This window comes from Dendrobates tinctorius, unplaced genomic scaffold (assembly GCF_039654945.1).
Source record: "Dendrobates tinctorius isolate UK_male_01 unplaced genomic scaffold, ASM3965494v1 ptg000083l, whole genome shotgun sequence".
NCBI classification, from domain to species: Eukaryota; Metazoa; Chordata; class Amphibia; order Anura; family Dendrobatidae; genus Dendrobates; species Dendrobates tinctorius.
In genome coordinates, this window is record NW_027361751.1 from 17,109,973 (window position 1) to 17,134,347 (window position 24,375).

A 24,375-nucleotide genomic window follows, 5' to 3' on the forward strand; every position below is an offset into this window, starting at 1 on the left:
GTTCTTTCATACCCATTTAACCAAGATTGCTGTGTCCATATATTGGCTTCTGGATGAACCGCACAATTAGAATCTTATCGGTCCATAATAATCTTCCTTTAATGATACAAAGAATCTGAATATTTAAGCAGATTTTACATTCCGTGCAGAGCTAAGCATTTTCACAAGATGCTACACAAATGTGAAGAAATATCTCAGACTTTATGTACTATACATATAAAGTGCCGCCAGGTTAATACAAGTCACTCAATAACAGACGTTTGGAATAATAACGCCGAAGAATACCTGTAATTTTTGGCTCAAAGAATCCCGCTGGTCTTGTAGTTCCTTAGCATGTTCCACTTCTTCCTTCAATCTCTCGATCTCCTAAAAGAGAAAAGTTGATGGTAAGAAATTCTGCATAAGTTCTCAACCATGAGCTAAAGGGGTATTCCCATCTCCAAGATCCTATCCTAATATGTAGAAGATAACCATGGATACCTGAGGTACTGCAATGCCCTGCATAGGAGGTAAGCGACATAACTTATCAGAAGAACTATACCACATTTCTAATTGGAGATATTTGCACCTTTCAAATCCCAAAAATGCATGGAAACTGAATCCACTACACTGATGAAAAATGTTCTGGGTTTTTTTTTCGCATGCAAATAAAAGGTCGCCTGAATGAGGCCTTATGGCTAAATATAACACTTCCCAAAATGCAACTCCAGAACGCTTTCCTATGTCAGCCACCAACCAGAAGAGGACCTGCCAGGACCTTGGATTTGAGATTTTACCCAACTATAATTATATTTTTCAGACCTATCTTAGGCTAGTTTCATATTAGCGTTTACGGCCGCAGAGTCGGGCTGCGCACGGCTGCCGCTAAGCCCTGCCCCCATGCCGCGCCTCCGCCGGTAGCTCCGCCTACGGACACATGACGCTGCATGTGTCCCCTATCTTTAGCACTGGGGACGCAGGCCGTGCGCAGTATGCGTTTGGTGGCGCATGCGTCCTTTTGACGCTGCGCTGACCAGCGCCAAACGCAACAGCGTCAAAAGGATGCATGCGCCGCCAAACGCATACTGCGCACGGCCTGCATTCCCAGTGCTAAAGATAGGGGACGCAGGACTCATGCAGCGTCATGCGTCCGTAGGCGGAGCTGCCGGCGGGGGCGGGGCTTAGCGGCGGCCGTGCGCAGCCCGACGCTGCGGCCGTAAAAGCTAATGTGAAACTAGCCTTATATTAGTAAGTTGCATAATTTACTAATTATTTATTATTTTAGCTGTACAACCCCTATAAAGGGGTATTTTCAAGTTAGGAAGTCATCCCCTATCGACTGGTCAGAGAATAAAGTTCCGATTACAGAGGGTCCGACTACTCAGACCCCCCACTGAGCCCAAAACCCTGTATGAATGGAGCGGTAGTCAATCATGCGTGCTGCCATTCCATTCATTCTTAATGACACTGATGGAGATAGATGAGTGCTGCCCTTAGCCGGTCGTCGGCACTCCCATGCGGTGCGCATGATCGACCACCGCTCCATTCACACTCTTCAGAGCCGTGTTCATTGGATTGCTAGGGGTTCCCAGCGGTCAAACCCCCAGCAATCAGTAAGATATCCCATATCCCATTGATAGAGAATAGCTTCCAAAGTTGAGAACACCCCTTTAACATCTAAAATGAGAACGATATGTGAATAGTTCTGTGATCACTTTAAATCATAAGATATTATAGTGATGCCAATATGTTGCCCTCCTAGAAAAATATTCAACCTATGATATCTGGCACAGATAGAGGAAAGATTAAAACACATGAGTCTCACAATCCCGAAAATAAAATTGTCGGTAAGCACTGGAGATGTGTACTGTACCTCTTCTTTCTTTTTTAGTGTGGACTCTAATTCTTGTATAGTCTGGTTCAGTTCTGTTTTGTGCGTCTGCACTGCATTCGCTTGGCTGCTGACACATTCTAACTCACTCACCTGCGGAAAGAGAGAACAGGGCACCATTCATCATGGCACAACTAGGCAGATAGGACTTTCCGTGTTCAATGTCTTTAAATTTTATAAAATTGGCCAATATCAAATCTCAACGCCTCCGACAATCAACTATTTAAAAGGGGAACAGACGCTGCTGCCTCTTCATTAGTTACATTATACTAGAACGCAGTATACTCAGTAGAGATTTTGCTGGGTATCGCAGCTTTGTCCCGTTCAGTTGTCTGCAATTGGAAAACCCCCTTAATTAATTGTAATCTTTCATTCAACCAGGACACCAGTCTTATAATATATTTATAGATGCTTGTTATCAGAATGAAGCCTTCTAATAAAGAGAAAATGCCATAGTTAGAATAATAATAATGTGTAAGAGACATATTCATAGAACAATTCACTAACCCTATTATCATCTACTGCTTATATAGCAGCAGTAGATGCCAACATTACTTACACCATTAAGTACCCACAATGGGGGTTATATCCTATTATTCGAACTTTCTCAAACAAATTAATGTAAAAGAAATCCAAATGATCTATTACCCCTTTCCGCACAATCACATGTGTATATATATATATATATATATATATATATATATACTGTCACAAGTGTGTCATGTTCTCCTGGGAGATCTGGCGTTAGATGATCTTTATATACTGTGAATCGCAGCTCTTCCATTTAGCGTGTGTGTTTTGCTCCTCATATAAAATGGACTTTGTTTCCTTTGACGTTGAAGAGGTTAACGACTCTTTCTATGCTGGTTGGAGACATGCAGCTCCATCTCACAGCTGCTCATTTTTTCTCTCTATAAAACCTGGCCAGACCTTCTCATTCCTGCCTGAGAAAGTTTTGCTTCCTGGTTTGCTGAAGTTGGAGTTCATAGTTGCTGCTGGAGATTGTTGCATGCTGTTTTTGGGTGTATGCTTTCTTCATTATCTGATTCCCATTTGGTTTGTACCTTCCTATCCTTCCCTTGATTCCTTTCCACCCTTGGTCAATGTTTTTATATGTAAGTTGATTTTTGTTATCCCTGTTTGTCTTACATGTATATACACTAACATATCTGTCCCAGGCCTCTTGGGCAAGGGGACAGCTTAGGACATTAAAGGCTCCATCACACACAGGATTCTCGCCAGCGAGATCGCTGATTTTGTAACGCCACAGCGATCTCACCAGCGAGATCACTGTGTGTGACATGGATCAACGACCGGCCCCCCTGCCGGGTATCACTGATCGCGCTCCATCGTCCTGGGCCGTTTTTTGATCGTTGGTCTCCCGCTGGCCAGCGCGCATCGCTGTGTGTGGCAGCGAGACCAGCAATCAGCGTAGCTGGTTTCCAATGTAAACAGCGGGTATCTAAGAGCCGTGCGGCTCTTAGTTACCTACTGTTTACCTTGGAAACCAGCGTGCACGCTGGTATCTAGGGTAAACAGCGGGTATCGTTGGTCTCCCGCTGGCCATCGCGCATCACTGTGTGTGGCAGCGAGAGACCAGCAATCAGCGACGCTGGTTTCCAATGTAAACAGCGGGTATCTAAGAGCCGTGCGGCTCTTAGATACCCGCTGTTTGCATTGGAAATCAGCTTACTCGCTGGTCCTGATCGCTGGAGGGACTGTCTATGTGACAGCTCACCAGCGATCAGCCTAACAATGTCCCAGCGATCCCATCTATGTTGGATCATTGGTGGGATCGCTGGGACATCGTTATGTATAACGGGGCCTTAATAGGAGCATAGTAAGGTCAGAGACTCAGACCTCTGTTGTGAGTTCATTTTCCCCTTCACCATTGAGGTCTGATGAACTCCCTCTTCTGGTGAAGGAAGGTAGTGAGGCTGATTACAAAGCACCTGAGCAGAATGATGATGACTGGGTGACTGGGATTGCTGACTGGATATAAGGCAGCCGACGCCCTTCTGCCTTGCGGGTGATTACTCTGAGGGATTCTTGGAGACCAGTCTGATTCCTGCTCCTCAAAAGCTAAATTTTCTGCTCTATTTTTTGCATTTGTGTTTTGGTTTTTTTTCTGCCTTGTTTTTCTGGATTTCTGCCTTTCCCTGCTGGGTGAGCTGAATTCCTTTTTGCTCTGTCTTCAGATAATACCTGAGTACTGATATAGTCTTTTTGAAGCCTAGCTTCTTCAGGGCTTTTTTCCCTATCAGTCTGTTGGCTCTTGTTTTTGAGAGGGTTTTGGCGGATTGCAGACAGCAGCTTTTCTATTCTGTCCTATTTAGTTAGCTTGGGCCCCATCATTTGCTCAGCCTATCTTTCTATCTGTGTGAGTGTTTTTTCATCTTGCTTCACCGTCATTATATGTTGAGGGCTGCCTATTGCTTTGGGGTCTGCTCTGGGGCAGTTTAGATTTCCATTTCTGTCTTTAGGCTATCTAGTTCTCTGGCTGTGATCGAGGGGTCTAGGGCACCGTAGGAACCCCCCACAGCTACTGCTAGTTGTTGTTGTTAGGTCCAGGGGTCTGCAATCCGATAGCTGCCAACTTCTCTGGTTTTCTGGACTTAGCTAGTATTTCTGTTTTTGCCTCCTACAGTGACTCATTCATAACAGAATCACCCGCCATACCGCAGATCCTAGGGTACTCAATAGCAGGAAAGAATTGTAAAAAGAAAAAAAAAAAGGGTGTGTATATTTTTTCCTCTATATCTCTGAGGCCGTAGGGGGAATTTTTTTTTTCTCTCAATGGAGATAAAGCAATTGTCTGATCGTGTGGAGCAGCTCGCTGCGGAAGTGCGGGGAATTTCCGCCTACCTTGCTCATTCACATGCTGCTGAACCAAAGATCCCTACTCCTGATGTGTTTTTTGGGATCAGTCTAAATTTTTGAATTTCAAAAATAATTGTAAATTATTTTTGCCTTGAAGCCTAACTCGTCAGGGAGCTCCGCGCAGCAGGTTAAAATTGTCATCTCTTTGCTGCGTGGCGATCCCCAGGATTGGGCGTTTTCTTTGAAACCAGATGATCCTATTCTGACTAATGTGAACGCATTTTTTCAAGCCTTGGGGTTGTTGTATGACGAACCTAATGCTATTGATCAGGCTGAAAAGACACTGTTGGCATTGAGCCAGAGTCGAGATTCTGCAGAATTGTACTGTCAAAAATTCCGAAAGTGGGCAGTCCTTACTACCTGGAATGATAATGCCTTGGCAGCTCTCTTTCGGAAGGGTTTGTCAGAAGCCATAAAAGATACTATGGTGGGATTTCCTGTTCCTCTGGTCTTGACGATTCTATGTCATTAGCCATTCAGGTTGATCGGCGTTTACGTGAACGCAGGACTGCACGAGAGGTGTTGCCACCTGTTGAACAAGTGTCTGAACCTATGCAATGTGATAGAGTTTTGTCCAGGGAGCAACGTCAGGAGTTCAGAAGGTGTAATAAGCTGTGTTTTTTTTGTGGAGATGCCTCGCATATTATTTCTGTCTGTCCTAAACGAGAGAAACGTTTTGCACACACGTTTTCTGTGGGTGATGTTCAACCTATGTTTCTTCTGGCAATTACTGATCTGCTCCCTGCCCACATTTTCCGCCAAGGCTTTTGTGGATTCGGGAGCAGCCCTGAATCTAATGGACTTGGATTTTGCTAAACGTTGTGGATTTTCGATGACACCTCTGCAGACGCCTATCCCTTTGAGGGGGATTGATGCTACTCCTTTGGCGAAAATTAAACCTCAGTTTTGGACCCAGGTGGTAATGCAGGTCGCCCCAGACCATCAAGAAAATTGCAGATTTTTGGTGTTGCATAATTTGCATGATACCATTGTTCTGGGGTTTCCCTGGTTGCAAATTCATAATCCAGTTTTGGATTGGAAATCTGTTTCTGTGGTGAGTTGGGGTTGTCGGTGTGCCCTTAGTGAGGCTCCGGTTTTTTCCACCTCTCCTCAGTCGCATGATGTTCCTGACTATTTGGCAGACTTTTATGATGTATTTAGTGAGAATGAGTCTGCGTCTTTGCCTCCTCATAGGAGTTATGACTGTGCAATTGAACTGAGCCAGGGGTGTAAATTTCCTAAGGGTCGGCTCTTCAATTTATCTGTACCCGAGCACGAGGCTATGCGAACCTATATTAAGGAGGCATTGGAGAAGGGTCATATTAGACCATCCTCTTCACCCTTAGATGCCGTTTTTTTTTTCGTGGCCAAAAAGGATGGTTCATTAAGGCCTTGTATTGATTATCGTGCCCTCAACAAAATTACTATTAAATATCAGTATCCGTTACCCCTGATTTCGGATCTATTCTCCAGAGTTAAAGGTGCTTGTTGGTTTACCAAGCTTGACCTCAGGGGGGCGTATAATCTTATCCGCATTAAGCATGGGGATGAATGGAAGACGGCGTTTAATACTCCGGAGGGACATTTTTAGTACCTGGTGATGCCTTTTGGGCTCACTAATGCCCCTTCTGTCTTCCAGTGCTTCATGAACGACATTTTCCGAGACTTTGTGGATAAATTTTTGATTATCTATCTGGATGATATTTTGATCTTCTCCAAGGATTGGGATTCTCATGTGGAACATGTTCGGACTGTGTTCCGGATCTTGAGGGAGAATTCCCTGTATGTCAAAGGATCGAAATGCCTTTTTGGGGTACAGAGGATTTCATTTTTGGGATTTATTTTGTCTCCGTCAACTATTGAAATGGACCCGGCCAAGGTACAGGCCATTTATGATTGGGTTCAGCCCACTTCTTTGAAGGCCCTCCAGAAGTTTTTGGGTTTTGCTAATTTTTATCGGAAATTTATAGCAAAATTTTCTAGTATTGCCAAGCCATTGACTGATCTGCCTAAAAAGGGTGCTGATGTGTTGAATTGGTCTCCGGAGGCTGTTTCTTCCTTTCAGGAGCTGAAGCGAAGATTCACATCTGCCCCGGTTTTGCGGCAACCTGATGTCTCACTCCCGTTCCAGGTAGAGGTGGACGCTTCTGAGATTGGTGCAGGAGCTGTTTTGTCCCAAAAGGATCCTGTAACATCTAAAATGAATCCCTGTGCTTTCTTTTCCCGAAAGTTCTCTCCATCTGAACGTAACTATGATGTGGGGAATCGGGAACTGTTAGCCATGAAATGGGCATTTGAGGAGTGGAGACATTGGTTGGAGGGAGCTAAACACCATGTCGTGGTCCTCAATGACCACAAGAATTTGATTTACCTGGAGTGGGCCAAACGCTTGAACCCTAGACAGGCTAGGTGGGCCTTGTTTTTTACACGTTTTGATTTTGTGGTCTCTTTTCTTCCTGGCACTAAGAATGTCAAGGCAGACGCCCTCTCTAGTAGCTTCTTTGCTGATTCTCCTGTGGTGACCAAGCCTGCTACCATCTTAGGCGAAGGGGTAGTTCTTTCTGCCATCTCGCCCGATTTGAGACGTGCTCTGGAAGAGTTCCACGAGGACAAACCTGAGCGTTGTCCTAGTGGAAAGTTGTATGTTCCTGACCAGTGGAAGAAGAGAGTGATGTCTGAAGTTCATTGCTCTGCATTGGCTGGTCATCCAGGTATTTTTGGTACTAGAGATCTGGTGAGTCGGTCTTTTTGGTGGCCCGCCTTGTCTCATGATGTCAGGAATTTTGTGCAGTCCTGTGGGACTTGCTCCCGGTCTAAACCTTGTTCTCGCTCTAGTGGGTTGTTGATGCTTTTGCCGGTCCCCAGGAGGCCATGGACCCATATTTCAATGGATTTCGTCTCTGATATGCCTGTCTCTCAGAGAATGATTGTTATTTGGGTGATTTGTGATAGGTTCTCTAAGATGGTTCATCTTGTACCACTCCCTAAGTTGCCATCTTCCTCTGAGTTGGTGCCCCTGTTTTTGCAACAGGTGGTTCGCTTGCACGGGATTCCTGAGAACATTGTATCTGACAGAGTAGTTCAATTTGTGTCTAGATTTTGGAGGACTTTCTGTTCCAAGCTGGGAATTCAGTTGTCCTTCTCCTCTGCTTTTCACCCTCAGACCAATGGGCAGACGGAGAGAACAAACCAGACCTTGGAGTCGTATTTGAGATGTTTTATCTCTGCTGATCAGAATGATTGGGTTTCATTTTTGCCCTTGGCCGAATTTGCTTTAAATAATAGAGCTAGTTCTGCCACTTTGATGTCACCTTTTTTTTTTGTAACTTTGGGTTTCATCCTCGATTTTCTTCAGGGCAGGTGGAGCCTTCTGCCTGCCCAGGTGTTGACACTGTGGTGGAGAGAATGCACCAGATCTGGGACCGAGTGGTGGATAAGTTATCTCTCTCCCAGGAAAAGGCCCAGCGGTTTTCCAACCGACATAGGACCATTGGTCCCCAGTTTAAGGTTGGTGATATGGTTTGGTTATCATCAAAAAATATCGCTATGAAGGTGGCTTCTCCTAAGTTTAAGCCTAGATTTATTGGACCTTACAAGATTTTGGAGATTACTAATCTGGTCTCTTTTCGTTTGGCTCTTCCTGTCACATTTAAAATTCATAATGTGTTTCATAAGTCCTTGTTGAAGAGGTTTGTTGAACCAGTTGTTCCTGGGGTGGCACCTCCAGACCCTGTATTAGTTGAAGGTAACATGGAATATGAGGTAGAGAAGATACTGGATTCCCGTCTGGCTAGACGGAGACTCCAGTATTTGGTTAAGTGGAAGGGTTATGGTCAGGAGGATAATTCCTGGGTCTCTGCCTCTGATATTCATGCCACAAGATTGGTGCGTGCCTTTCATCGGGCTCACCCTGATCGCCCTGGTGGCGTGGATGAGGGTTCGGTGACCCCTCCTCAAGGGGGAGGTACTGTTGTGAGTTCATTTTCCCCTTCACCATTGAGGTGTGATGAACTCCCTCTTCTGGTGAAGGAAGGTAGTGAGGCTGATTACAAGGCACCTGAGCAGAATGATGATGACTGGGTGACTGGGATTGCTGACTGGATATAAGGCAGCCTATGCCCTTCTGCCTTGCGGGTGATTACTCTGAGGGATTCTTGGAGACCAGTCTGATAGTCTGATTCCTGCTCCTCAAAAGCTAAGTTTTCTGCTCTATTTTTTGCATTTGTGTTTTGGGTTTTTTTCTGCCTTGTTTTTCTGGATTTCTGCCTTTCCCTGCTGGGTGAGCTGAATTCCTTTTTGCTCTGTCGTCAGATAATACCTGAGTACTGCTATAGTCTTTTTTAAGCCTAGCGTCTTCAGGACTTTTTTCCCTATCAGTCTGTTGGCTCTTGTTTTTGAGAGGGTTTTGGCGAATTGCAGACAGCAGCTTTTCTATTCTGTCCTATTTAGTTAGCTTGGGCCCCATCATTTGCTCAGCCTATCTTTCTATCTGTGTGAGTGTTTTTTCATCTTGCTTCAACGTCATTATATGTTGGGGGCTGCCTATTGCTTTGGGGTCTGCTCTGGGGCAGTTTAGATTTCCCTTTCTGTCTTTAGGCTATGTAGTTCTCCGGCTGTGATCGAGGGGTCTAGGGCATCATAGGAACCCCCCACGGCTACTGCTAGTTGTTGTTGTTAGGTTCAGGACTTAGCTAGTATTTCTGTTTTTGCCTCCTACGGTGACTCATTCATAACAGACCTCTCTACCTTTAAGAGTACCCCCAGGACAGGGATAGTTGGCCCCAGTTCCAGGGACAGTTTGAGGCCCCTCTTCCTTACTGAAGGCTGTCACAGCAAGACATATATATCTGTCATGGCGCAGGTGTATGGAAAGGGTTTAGTAGCTGACGCCTCTCTGCACAGTGCAGGTGCCGGCTGTGGTAAAAACAGCACCTGCTACTAACAGCAATGATCGGAGCTAGCTCCATTCGCTGCTGTTTAACCACTTGAATAACGCTGTCAATTCTTGGCATAATTATACTGTGGTGTCCAGCGAGGTTCCCATCAGCCCTCCCACAACATGATTGCTGCTACCATCTTGGTGAAGCCACAGAATGGACATCATAGAAAGCTGTGATTTTTACTGCAATGTTGAAGTTCTGGAATATATAGTACAAGCAATCAAATGATCACGGGTTCAATACCTTATGGGGGACTAAATAATAAAGTGAAAATAAATGTTTTACAAATATTATTAAAAAATATTAATAAAAAAACAAAAATTCAACCAAAAATAAAGAAAATAAAAAACCATATTCAGTATTACCACATCAATGAAAGTCAGATTTATGACTTATGCTATATATAAAATTATTTACTACCAAATACCAAAGATAAACAGCATGAAAAAAATGCAAAAATGTTTCACTCATTTCACCTGCTAAAAATGCAATAAATAGTAATCAAAATGTTTTATGTAACCCAACATTGTATCAATAAAAACTACAACTCGGCACATAAAAACACAAGCCCAAGCGATAAAATCAAAACCCCAAAACAATGGTGCAATTGTATTGGGCAAAACAACAATTCCTTATATGTCTAAGTAGGCAGAAAAATAAAAACGTTATGACTCTTAGAAGAAAGGAAAAATTGCAAAAAGGAAAATTGTCTTTGTCCTTAAGGGGTTAGATGCATTCTTGGATACTAAACTCTGGTTTTATGCTCATGGCAAAGGTTTTATAGATCCAGATTTCGAAGCTGTAGGCGTTATGTGCTCTGCTGTAATATGGAGGTCAATAGTTCATGGATAAAACGATGAACAATACGATACAATAAAGAGAAGGAACAAACAGCAGCCAAGTCACTGAAGACACGTCTCCTACAGAGTAACCGTTAGTTTAATTCTTACTCCATAAATCAATAGTATACATGGAAGCATACAAATTTGTAACATATCTAATCAGAGAAATTTCATTCTCCTTCTGAATTCATTCTCAATTCTTGGATAAAACCTGTAAAAGCTGTATACAGTGAAGTCGGACTATCCCATTACTGAGATGGAATATGACAGTTGGTGCTCATAAAGTTTTATGAAGAGGGGAGGGAGGAGCTAGAGGCAGACACAGACATTCTGCTGCACGTTCTCCTGGAATGACAGTTACAATTCTCCATAGAACTTTACAAGTACCAACTGTCATCTCCTATCTCAGTAATGGGAAGATCTGTATTCACTGAAGACAAATTTTACCCATGAATTGAGAATTTTGAGGGCGCAGATAGATAGCTGTATAACACGGACGACGATCACATTGCATGGACTGGCCGGTGGCTCTTTTGACCTGAGTGCGGCAGCTGCAAGGAAATATATGCTGTCATGCTCAGGTCAGGAGAGCTGCTGGTCAGTCCGAGCACTTCTATGCGCTTGTGCCCTGAAAATGAAAGATCAGTCCAGGAGGACAAAGAAGCAGGTTTCTCTTATAACATGTATTAGAAATTTTATTGTTTTTAGGTATGCTATTGATTTATGAAAAATGAAAATAACAGTTACGATTTGGTTTTACTTTAAGGCATGTTGTGCCAGTACAGAATGCTTATAATAGAGGAAAAATCTCTGAAACAACAGTCAAATGGGTGACATTTATCAAAATGGAAAAAATGCACTTTCAAATGCAAACATTTCCTTGTCACCTTAAACCCTGAAAAAGACATTAATTTTTGCTAGGACCCAGGACTTGCAAAGCGATTTCTTGTAGACTAAACTGATCTTCAGCACATGGAAATATTTTGGGCTTTCCCAAAAATGTAAAAGGAAGTTACATATAAAGAGACAAAGGCAGTGGTAGGGAACCTCAGGCCCGCGACGACGTTTTATCTGGCCCTTGGGTAGATTCCCGAAAACCGTAGCCCTTGGGTCGACAGCTGCTGGCCCTTCAATTTCTTCTTGCTCTGCGACCATGCACACAAAGCGTTTACTACTGAATGCTGCAGTGTATGCAATGAAAGATTTCATCCTGGCTAGTGCCAGTGTCAGGACGTACTTTGTGGCCGCAGTTCACGGATGATGAGTTTCCACAGAGGACTGCAGAGGTAGGCCCATGTCCCCTCCTGTGATATATATACCGCAGCCCCATTTCTCCTCTTGTGATATATATATATTGCAGCCCAATGTACCCTCTTGCGATGTATATACTGCAGCCCCATGTCTCCTCCTGTGATGTATATACCGCAGCCTCATGTCTCCTCCTGTGATGTATATACCGCAGCCTCATGTCTCCTCCAGTGATGTATATACAGCAGCCCCAATTCCCCTCCTGTGATATATATATTGCAGCTTCATGTACCCTCTTGTGATGTATATACCGCAGCCCCATGTCTCCTCCTATGATGTATATACCGCAGCCTTATGTCTCCTCCTGTGATGTATATACCGCAGCCTCATGTCTCCTCCTGTGATGTATATACCGCAGCCTCATGTCTCCTCCTGTGATGTATATACCGCAGCCTCATGTCTCCTCCAGTGATGTATATACCGCAGCCCCAATTCCCCTCCTGTGATATATATATATTGCAGCTTCATGTACCCTCTTGTGATGTATATACCGCAGCCCCATGTCTCCTCCTATGATGTATATACCGCAACCTTATGTCTCCTCCTGTGATGTATACACCACAACCCCATGTCTACTTGTGTGATGTATATACCGCAGCCCCTTGTCTCCTCCTGTGATGTATATATTACAGCCCCATGTCTCCTTCTGTGATGTATATACCACAGCACCATGTCTCCTCCTGTAATGTATATACCGCAGCCCTATGTCTACTCCTGTGATGTATATACCACAGCCCCATGTCTACTCCCGTGATGTATATACTGCAGCCCCATGTCTCCTTCTGTAATGTATATACCACAGCACCATGTCTCCTCCTGTGATGTATATACCACAGCCCCATGTCTACTTGTGTGATGTATATACCGCAGCCCCTTGTCTCCTCCTGTGATGTATATATTACAGCCCCATGTCTCTTTCTGTGATGTATATACCACAGCACCATGTCTCCTCCTGTAATGTATATACCGCAGCCCTATGTCTACTCCTGTGATGTATATACCACAGCCCCATGTCTCCTCCTGAGATGTACAGTCATGGCCAAAAGTTTTGAGAATGACACAAATATTAATTTTTACAAAGTCTACTGCTTCATTTTTTCTAATGGCAATTTACATATACTCCAGAATGTTATAAAGAGTGATCAGCTTAACAGCAATTACTTGCAGAGTCAATATTTTCCTAGAAAATGAACTTTATCCCCCAAAAAAACATTTCAACATCATTGCAGCCCTGCCTTAAAAGGACCAGCTAACATCGTTTCAGTGATTGCTCCATTAACACAGGTGTGGGTGTTGATGAGGACAGGGCTGGAGATCAATCTGTCATGATTAAGTAAGAATGACACCACTGGACACTTTAAAAGGAGGCTGGTGCTTGGCATCATTGTTTCTCTTCTGTTAACCATGGTTATCTCTAAAGAAACACGTGCAGTCATCATTGCACTGCACAAAAATGGCCTAACAGGGAAGAGTATCGCAGCTAGAAAGATTGCACCTCAGTCAACAATCTATCGCATCATCAAGAACTTCAAGGAGAGAGGTTCCCTTGTTGCCAAAAAGGCTCCAGGGTGCCCAAGAAAGACCAGCAAGCGCCAGGACCGTCTCTTAAAAGTGTTTCAGCTGCGGGATCGGGCTACCAGCAGTGCAGAGCTTGCTCAGGAATGGCAGCAGGCAGGTGTGAGTGCATCTGCACACACTGTGAGGCGGAGACTCTTGGAGCAAGGCCTGGTCTCAAGGAGGGCAGCAAAGAAGCCACTTCTCTCCAGGAAAAACATCATGGACAGACTGATATTCTGCAAGAGGTACAGGGAGTGGACTGCTGAGGACTGGGGTAAAGTCATTTTCTCTGATGAATCCCCTTTTCGATTGTTTGGGACATCTGGAAAACGGCTTATTCGGAGAAGACCAGGTGAGCGCTACCACCAGTCTTGTCTCATGCCAACTGTCAAGCATCCTGAAACCATTCATGTGTGGGGTTGCTTCTCAGCCAAGGGAATGGGCTCTCTCTCAGTCTTGCCTAAAAACACAGCCATGAATAAAGAATGGTACCAGAATGTCCTCCAAGAGCAACTTCTCCCAACCGTCCAAGAGCAGTTTTTGCGATCAACAATGCCTTTTTCAACATGATGGAGCACCTTGCCATAAAGCAAAGGTGATAACTAAATGGCTCAGGGAACAAAACATAGAGATTCTGGGACCATGGCCTGGAAATTCCCCAGATCTTAATCCCATTGACAACTTGTGGTCAATCATCAAGAGACGGGTGGACAAACAAAAACCTTCAAATTCAGACAAAATAAAAGCATTGATTTTGCAAGATTGGACTGCTATCAGTCAGGATTTGATCCAGAAGTTGATTGAGAGCATGCCAGGCAGAATTGCTGAGGTCCTGAAGAAGGGTCAACACTGCAAATATTGATTTGCTGCATTAACTCATTCTAACTGTCAATATAACCTTTTGCTACTCATAATATGATTGCAATTATATTTCTGTATGTGATAAAAACATCTGACAAACACACATAAAAACCAGAGGCCAGCAGATCATGTGAAAATATAATATTTGTGTCATTCTCAAAACTTTTGGCCATGACTGTATGTACCACAGCCCCATGTCTACTCCTGTGATGTATATACTGCAGCCCCATGTCTCCTTCTGTAATGTATATACCACAGCACCATGTCTCCTCCTGTGATGTATATACCACAGCCCCAGGTCTCTTCCTGTGATGTATATACCGCAGCCTCATGCCTCCTCCTGTGATGTATATACCACAGCCCCATGTCTCCTCCTGTGATGTATATATATCTCAGCCCCATGTCTACGCCTGTGATGTATATACCGCAGCCCCATGTCTCCTCCTGTGATGTATATACCGCTGCCCCTTGTCTCCTCCTGAGATGTATATACCGCAGCCCCATGTCTCCTTCTGTGATGTATATACCACAGCACCATGTCTCCTCCTGTGAAGTATATACCGCAGCCTCATGTCTCCTCCTGTGATGTATATACCACAGCCCCATGTTTCCTCCTGTGATGTATATACCACAGCCCCATGTCTACACCTGTGATGTATATACCACAGCCCCATGTCTCCTCCTGTGATGTATATACCGCTGCCCCTTGTCTCCTCCTGTGATGTATATACCGCAGCCCCATGTCTCCTTCTGTGATGTATATACCACAGCACCATGTCTCCTCCTGTGAAGTATATACCGCAGGATCATGTCTCCTCCTGTGATGTATATACCACAGCCCCATGTTTCCTCCTGTGATGTATATACCACAGCCCCATGTCCACTTCTGTGATGTATATACCACAGCCCCATGGCTCCTCCTGTGATGTATATACCATAGCCCCATGTCTCCTCCTGTGATGTATATACCACAGCCCTATGTTTATTGCTATGTATATACAGTAGCCCCATGTCTTCTTTGATGTATATACAGCTCCTTCTGTGATGTATATACTGTATTCTCCATGTTTTCTCTGTAATGTATATACAACCTTGACCGAAAGTATTGGCACCCTTAAAATTGTTCCACAAAATGAAGCATTCTCAAACAATTATTGCAATGACACATCTTTTGTTATACACATGTTTATTTCCTATGTGTGTATTGGAACAACACAAAAAAAACTGAGAATAAAAGGCAAATTGGACATAATTTCACACAAAACCCCAAAAATGGGCCAGACAAAATTGTTGGCAACCCTCATCGTAATATTTGGTTGCACACCCTTTGGAATAAATAACTGCAATAATTTGCTACCTGTTATCATCAACACACTTCTTACACCTCTCAACAGGAATTTTGGACCATTCTTCTTTTGAAAACTGCTCCAGGTATCTCATATTTAGAGGGTGTCATCTCCCAATAGCAATTTTAAGACTTAGATTCGGACTCATTGCTGGCCACTTCAGAACTCTCCAGCGCTTTGTTTCCATCCATTTCTGGGTGCTTTTTAAAGTGTGTTTGGAGTCATTATCCTGCTGAAAGACCCATTAAACAGGATTGAAACCCAGCTTTCTGGCACTGGGTACTACATCTAAACATCTTTGAACCTTCACCATATTTGACTGTAGGTACTGTGTTGTTTTCTTGTAGGTCTCATTCCGTTTTCGGTTAACAGTAGAATGATGTGCTTTATGCAAAGCAGCGGCGTCCATGCTGTGCAGTGATGAGGCAGTGACCCAGCAAGTTCAAACAAAAAAAATGTGTTTAATGTCCACAAAAAAACACTCACAGTGCACAACACGCTGTATCCTCCGGATCGCAGCCGGGAAGCAACAAAACAGTCCGTGACCAGTTGCCGTGAGCGACCGCGTTGCCCGGGTATGAAAGGGGTGCCAGACCTTGGCTCAGCTTGGCTCTGTGTTGTCTCACACAGGGAGCTCTGCAGACCACTGCTCTCTCTCTCTGTGCAAATCAGAACTGACACACCCAAACCCTTTCTGCAGGGTTGTTTTTTCCTTTCCCCAATCTGTGGCCATAGGCCACTTATAAGACCTGGGCTGGAGGAAACAGACCGGACCCCACTACCTTCCTGCAGTCCGTTTCAAAAATAAAAGCCAATACCGGGCTTTCCTGAATAAACTCCTTGGTCCAAATAACTTGACCAGGCTCAAACTCACTTTTATTCTGCCCTGTGAGTCACAGGCACACTGCTGCGACAACAGGGCACTCCAGCGGATCTAATACGCTTCTGAGCGCATTCTGGGGGACACATAGCGACCCTCACATATGACTCCGGTCGTTGCCTCACATTTACCAAAAGATCTATCTCGGTCTCATCTGCCCACTAGACACTTTCCCAGAAGGATTTAGGCTTACATACATTTTGAAAAGCTGCAATCTAGCTTTTTTATGTCTCTGTGTCAGCAGTGGGGTCCTCCTGGGTCTCCTGCCATAGCATTTCATTTCACTCAAATGTTGCCAAATAGCTTGCACTGACACTGATGAACCCTGATCCAGCAGGACAGCTTTAATTTGTTTGGAACTTGATTGGGGCTGCTTATCCACCATCCCAACTATCCTGAGTTGCAATTTTCATCAGTTTTTCTATTCTGTACACATCCAAGGAGATTAGCTAACAGTGCCATGAGTTGTAAACTTCTTGATTATGTTGCACACCGTGGACAAAGAAACATCAAGATCTCTGAGGATGGGACTTGTAACCTTGAGATTATTGATTTTTTTCAACAGTTTTGGTTCTCAAGTCCTCAGACAGTTCTCTTCTCCTCTTTCTGTTCTCCATACTAAGTGTGGCACACACACAGACAATGCAAAGATTGAGTCAACTTCTCACTTTTTAATCTGGTTTCGGGTATGATTTTCATATTGCCCCCACCTGTGATTTGCCACAGGTGAGTTTGAATGAGCACCACATGTTTGAAATAAATTTGTTTATTCACAGCTTTGGAAGGTCACCAACAATTTTGTCAAGGCCCATTTTGGGGGTTCTGTGTAAAATTATGTTCAATTTTACTTTTTGTTCTCTTCTTTTTTGTGCTGTTTAGTGTCTCTTATGTGATGTATATATGGCAGTCTCAATGTCTCCGATGTGATATATGCAGCAGTGTAGGTGTCTCCTATGTAATGTATACGGCAGTCACGGTATCCTTTATGTGATGTATACAGCAATCTCAGCGTCTCATATGTGATGTATACGGCAGTCTTGGTGTCTCATATGTGATGTCTACTGCAGTCTCAGTGTCTCCTATGTGATATATACAGCAGTCTCGGTGTCTCCTTTGTGATGTATATTGCGGTCTCGGTGTCTTCCATGTGATGTATATGGCAGTCTCGGTGTCTGCTATGTGATGTACTTGGCATTCTTGGCATCCCCTATGTTATGTATAGCAGCAGTCTCAGTGTCTCCGATGTTATGCATACTGCAGACATCCCACTGCTTAAGTTCTATAAATGTAACGTAAGCATGGATGGATTTCCCACTATGAGGAGACCTGCAGTGTAATATACATCTGTGTTTGGTACGACTGCTGCGAGTTCTTTACAAAACTCATCATCGCAAAAAGCTGCCTCTGCTCCAGGCTGATGCAAATCTGGAAAACCAGTTATGAGTAGTAACATAATCATTACCACCTAACATCAGAGCCACACCAAAGAGAAGCAGCTCAAGTCATCACATTAGGGGTATGTGGTGTAATGACCACTGTGTCCGCTAGGGGGCGCTGTGTGGATGTCCCAAGAGAACGGATGAGTGGCAGAATCCTGAAGGATAGTTATGTATCTCAAAGTGGGTGGCTTTGAGATGGAGACTAGTGTATGTGTGATCAGCAATATCATTGCTGATGTGTTGTTTCTAAGTATAAGGGAGAAGTCTTCAGGTAACTAGAGAGATGGGCGGGTTCTGGTTACCTACAAACCCACCCAGGGGTGTGTCTGAAAACGCCTGTATTAAAAGGCTATGAGTGTGTGAAGGACCTGTGATGAGGTCATAGTCACATGACCCGGTGGGCGTGGCTATAGACCATATAATGTGGCTAGGGTAGGTCACATGAGGTGAATGCTGGGACCTGATTGGTCCAGTTTGGAAGGTCCCGTGAGGAGAAGGATCTCCTCACAAACAGCCTGTGGAGCGGCTGTGTGTGTAATGGCGGCCAGGGTCTGAGAGTCCCTGAGGAGTGAGTGGATGTCTGCAGCCTGGAGAAACAGCCATATGGGAACCCTGATGTGGGTGAGATAACCCTGGGGCTAAATAGCCTGTATAATGGACGCTATGCTGTCATGTGAAGCTATATAATGGACGCTGCGCTGTTGTATATTGCTGCTGTGGTTTATGATGGCAAATAAACCTCATGGACTGTTATGGCTTATGAAAACCCGTGCTAGATCTGACTGTGTGGCTGCCAAGCGAGTGTCCCCCAACCTTGAATGACAGCGCTACCTCACAATTGGTGGAGAAGGCTATGGGCAGTGGTGTAGCCTTGTTGCTGGGAGCAACGGATAAGGACTGCAAAATTCGGTGGCAAAGAGCAACGCTGAGTGAAGAGGTACCCGAGGACCTGTGTGGGCAGCACAGGAGAAACGGAATGGTGTTCGTGTGGTACTGACCTGGGTCAATGAGTAAAACGGTGACCCGTGTGGCCGACACAGGTATCGGACGGGTGTTCGTGTGGTGCTGACCTGGGTCAGTGAGGCAAACAGTGTTCCTGGAGGGTTCAGTGAGGAAAGGTCCTGGAGGGTCGGCCCTGGGAGCAGAGTCGGATCCCAGGAGCACGTGGTGTGACCTTGGACCTGGTGAGGCGCGAGTGTTGGGCAGTCTCAGGCGGAGACAGATGTCCTGAAGAGCACCAGCCGAGCCCCTGGAACTGGTGAGGCCGGTGTGTGGGGAGACCCTGGGAGGAGGGTCGCTCCGTGAATAGCACCCGGTGCGCCCTGTGTGTTGGACGGTCTCAGGTGGAGACAGGAGCGTCCTGAATAGCACACAGTCAGGACACGTGAGTTTTTGAGTTTTTTGTGGTGTGTTTTTTCTTCTTTTTTCTCGACTCAGCCTGTGGTGGCTCAGTGGGGGCCACGAAGGTGACAAGCGGCTTCCGATGGATCAGCGGGTCCACGAAGATGGCACAGCAGGAGCTGCAGTGACACCAGCCGCTGTGTGTGAACAGCAGCCGGTGGTGCCGGTGATCGGTGACAGCAGGAGCTGTGGTGGTGCCAACAAAGACTTGTGTGGTATCATAAGAGACATAAACTGTGTGGTGTGAAAGGTGGTCTGAGAAGACTGGTATAACCAACATGGGGAGATCCCGAAAGGGGGTGAAGTCCCAAAAGGGGGCGGTGACCCAAATCGGGGTGGTAGCCCAAAAGGGGGTGGAGTCCCAAATTGGTGTGGTAACCAAAAAAGAAGTGGAGTCCCAAATTGGGGTGGTAACCCAAAAGGGGGTGGAGTCCCAGAGGGGGGCGGTGACCCAAATTGGGGTGGTGGTCCAGAAAGGGGCCGAGTGTGAAGAAATGGCAGCACTGGTTGGCTCAGTGGGTATGTCTGGGAAACCGCAGTGTGGGTGTATGTCGTTTCCAGAATGTGGGTTATACTTTCCGAAGCATGACGGACCGCAAGTGTGTACTGTGATGCTGCACCGGGAAGGAATCTCGGGACTGTTGGACTCCAAGAGTCAGGTGACTCTGGTAGGAACTCCTCTCACTTTCTGTCTAACTGAGAAAATGGCTCAGGTTCGCTGTAAACATGGGGTCACGGTGAACTATATGCTAGACAGAGTGGTGTTTGAGGGGCCCGGAGGCAGTGAGTGCCAAGGTGGCGGGATACCACGAGACTTAGTGTATACCTTGGAGGGCGGCCGGGACTTTGTCGTGTTGGATGACCTATGGTACGAGGAGGGAGACGTTCCTATGGTTGGGCTAACAGATATTAAGACGGTGACGGCTCGTGACGTATAGAGGTCAGAGGTGGAAGTGACCGGGAAAAGGGGTACGTCAGCCCAACGGACGAACCGGACATCTTGTGACAAAACTGACGCTGACATGATAGATAAGACGGCTGAAGTAGTCACACAGTTAGTGAGTAACTGGAGGGGTGACTCAATCTCTGGGGGTGACTGTGGCTCTGAGAGAGACAGGGAGCACAGACTAGAGGAGCTAGAGAAAGAAGTCTCTGAGCTCAAAGGTCACATGGTAACGTGGCAAGAACTGAATAAGGCCCTCAGGGACGAGGCAGAAGAACAGGTTAAACGAGAAAGAGTCCTGAGACAAACGGCCGAGCACAGGGTGGAGGAGCTCGAGAAAGAAGTCTTGGAGCTCAGAGGACACCTGTCCACCTGGCAAAGTGTGAACAAGAACCTCAAGGAAGAGATGGAGGAACTTAGAGGAGTAGTTAACAATCTTCTGCGGGAGAAATTGGACGAAGACTTACCGCGGGTGAACGCGAGTGAGAATAAGACAGAACTGCCAGTAGCAATCGTGGCAAAGGGTCATGAAGTGATCCCATCGTGTGAAGTTGGTGAGTTAAGAACTAAAGAAGACAGTCACCCGGTCGGGGCAACTGTAGTGAGGGAAGTGTCCGTGGTAAAGCCAGATCCTTCAGTCCAGGAAGAGAGCAAGACCATGACCTTCCAGTCTGTGATTGATGTACCAGAGGACATGCAAGAAGCCTGTGCTGAGGAAGGGGTGCATGAGGCTTTCAAAGAGGCGGTCAAAGCCTGTAAGGTGCACTGGGCACCTGAGACTCGGCTGTTGGTGATAGTATCAGCCAGAGAAGATACATCAAACTGAGTAGCTGTCCTGAAAGAGATGCATTTGCAGTGTCTACGTGTCAAACAATTGGTTAGGCAGAGTAATGTGAAGGCTGCTCGACGCCTAGAGATAGCAAGAGAGGCTATGGATCGGTTGGGTTTGCGGAAAGATGTGGTTCCGGTACCCAAAGCTCTGATTGGGAGAATCATTGGAAGATCCGGGATGGTGATGCAAGACCTCGTGAATATCTCTGGTGTGGTGAGGGTGAGGATCCCTCCTGATGATGAAGACCAGGTATCCAGTGAAGTGGGTAGAATTCCCATCATCGTGGTTGGCTCCATGGAGAGCCTGAGAGACTTTCGGATGCTCGTGGAGTATCGAGTGGGGTACCTGCGAGAAATTGAGCAGTTGAGGCTGGACCGTCAACGAATTAATAAAGAAGTACGGAATACCAGGTGGCGGCCACCTGCAACCCATCAAGATGTAAGGACCCGAAGAGTTCCGCCAAGAAGTGACAGGGCAGATAGCCGAAGAATGTCAGCAAGTGGCAGTTCGATGGGCAGTGCGAAGCTGAGAGACATTAGTTCCTGTGAGACGCTGAATGAGTCAGACTCAGGCCAGACAGTAGGACCGATTAAGACTGATGACCGTACCAACTGGGAGAGCCGGTCAGTGGGAGAACGGTCAGGTGACGAAGCGCACTCTAGGAGGGAGGTGACTAAACAGTGTCTGATGACGCAGACAGACGGCAACTGGAGGGTCAAAGACAATGACCGATATTTTGACCGCTGGCGGCGGGGGAGGCCTAACGCAGAGATGAGGCCGTATGACAGATGGAGACGGTTCTCTCGACCTATGGGGCAAGGTGTAATGAGTGCCCGGTCTCGAAATCCTGGTGTAAGATTGTGTGTTCAACCCCACAAGTTTGAACAGAGGGGCGGGGTATGTGGTGTAATGACCACTGTGTCCACTAGGGGGCGCTGTGTGGATGTCCCAAGAGAACGGATGAGTGGCAGAATCCTGAAGGATAGTTATGTATCTCAAAGTGGGTGGCTTTGAGATGGAGACTAGTGTATGTGTGATCAGCAATATCATTGCTGATGTGTTGTTTCTAAGTATAAGGGAGAAGTCTTCAGGTAACTAGAGAGATGGGCGGGTTCTGGTTACCTACAAACCCACCCAGGGGTGTGTCTGAAACCGCCTGTATTAAAAGGCTATGAGTGTGTGAAGGACCTGTGATGAGGTCATAGTCACATGACCCGGTGGGCGTGGCTATAGACCATATAATGTGGCTAGGGTAGGTCACATGAGGTGAATGCTGGGACCTGATTGGTCCAGTTTGGAAGGTCCCATGAGGAGAAGGATCTCCTCACTAACAGCCTGTGGAGCGGCTGTGTGTGTAATGGCAGCCAGGGTCTGAGAGTCCCTGAGGAGTGAGTGGATGTCTGCAGCCTGGAGATACAGCCATATGGGAACCCTGACGTGGGTGAGATAACCCTGGGGCTAAATAGCCTGTATAATGGACGCTATGCTGTCATGTGAAGCTATATAATGGATGCTGCGCTGTTGTATATTGCTGCTGTGGTTTATGATGGCAAATAAACCTCATGGACTGTTATGGCTTATGAAAACCCGTGCTGGATCTGATTGTGTGGCTGCCAAGCGAGTGTCCCCCAACCTTGAATGACAGCGCTACCTCACAGGTAAGTTAATTAAATATTTGACCAAATAAAGCAGGGTGATTTTCAAGTAGATAATTTTGACGGCCCAAAAGGATGGTATAAATATCCAAATGGCCCTTGGCAGAAAAAAGGTTCCCACCCCTGGTCTAAGGCAACCATAAGCTCCCAAGGATGTATGGTGAATTTTTATAAATACACTAGCTGAAGAGCCCGGCGTTGCCTGGGCATAGTAACCTACTGTGGTTAGTTATAACAAATTATTATGATTATATTGCACATAAAAACAGTGCATCTAATCCTTTCCTGTATGATACTGACTGCTGAGCCGTGTATCTAATCCTATTCTGTGTGATACTGTCTGCTAAGCCGTGTATCTAATACTATACTGTGTGATACTGTGTGCTGAGCTGCGTATCTATTCCTATCCTGTGTGATACTGACTGCTGAGCTGTGTATCTAATCCTATCCTGTGTGATACTGACTGCTGAGCTGTGTAACTAATCCTATCCTGTGTGATACTGCCTGCTGAACCATGTGTCTAGTCCTCTCCTGTGTGATACTGACGGCTGAGCCGTGTATCTAATCATATCCTGTGTGATACTGCCTGCTGAGCCATGTGTCTAATCCTCTCCTGTGTGATACTGACTGCTGAGCTGTGCATCTAATCCTATCCTGTGTGATACTAACTGCTGAGCTGTGTATCTAATCCTATCCTGTGCAATACTGGCTGCTGAGCCATGTATCTAATCCTATCCTGTGTGATACTGGGCTCCCCCTGCAGTCTGTGTCAGAGGGTGGTCTGTGTTGGCACGGTAATAAATTGTGTTATTTCCAGCTTTACAGAAGGACGATAACACGATAGAAATGATAAAAATAATAGGCCTCAGTTACCTCAACTGTCTACAAAGAAAACTGTTGCTGATAGCAACCAATCACAGCTCATTTTTCATCTTTTAAACAGCTCTGTGACATCGTGGTGAGTTTTGAGTGGCGACTTTTGTGTTTGGACTTTTATGTGGCGATGATGGTGTATGTGTGGTGAAATGTGTGCTGAGGGTGGTATATGTGTTGAAGCACGTGGTAGTGTGTGGCGCATTTTGCGTGTGTGTGTTCATATCCCCGTGTGTCGTGAGTATCCCATGTCAGGGCCCCACCTTAGCAACTGTACGGTATATACGCTTTGGCGCCATCGCTCTCATTCTTTAAGTCCCCCTTGTTCACATCTGGCAGCTGTCAATTTCCCTCCAAAACTTTTCCTTTAACTTTTTCCCCATTATGAAGATAGGAGCAAAATTGTTTGGTGAATTGGAACGCGTGGGGGTTAAAATTTCACCTCACAACATAGCCTATGATGCTCTCGGGGTCCAGACGTGTGACTGTGCAAAATTTTGTGGCTGTAGCTGCGACGGTGCGGATGCTAATACGTACACTTTTTCCCCATTATGTAGATAGGGGCAAAATTGTTTGGTGAATTGGAACGCGTGGGGTTAAAATTTTGCCTCACAACAAAGCCTATGACGCTCTTGTGGTCCAGACGTGTGACTGTGCCATATTTTGTGGCTGTAGCTGCGACGGTGCGGATTCCTATCCCGGACATACACACACACACATTGAGCTTTATATATTAGATAAAACAATC

The 24,375-nt window shown here is 45.6% G+C and overlaps 1 protein-coding gene across 8 annotated transcripts in view; it reads right to left on the reverse strand.

Moving 5' to 3' along the window:
• HOMER1 (homer scaffold protein 1) overlaps positions 1–24,375 on the reverse strand; it is a 183,167-nt gene that overhangs the window by 9,437 nt on the left and 149,355 nt on the right. For all 8 annotated transcript variants that reach the window (XM_073584162.1, XM_073584167.1, XM_073584161.1 and 5 more), the window contains 2 exons: positions 1,853–1,963; positions 286–366 (listed from right to left, as the gene is read on the reverse strand). In XM_073584162.1, the coding sequence (XP_073440263.1) occupies positions 286–366; positions 1,853–1,963 (192 nt within the window). The remainder of the gene's footprint in view (positions 1–285; positions 367–1,852; positions 1,964–24,375) is intronic.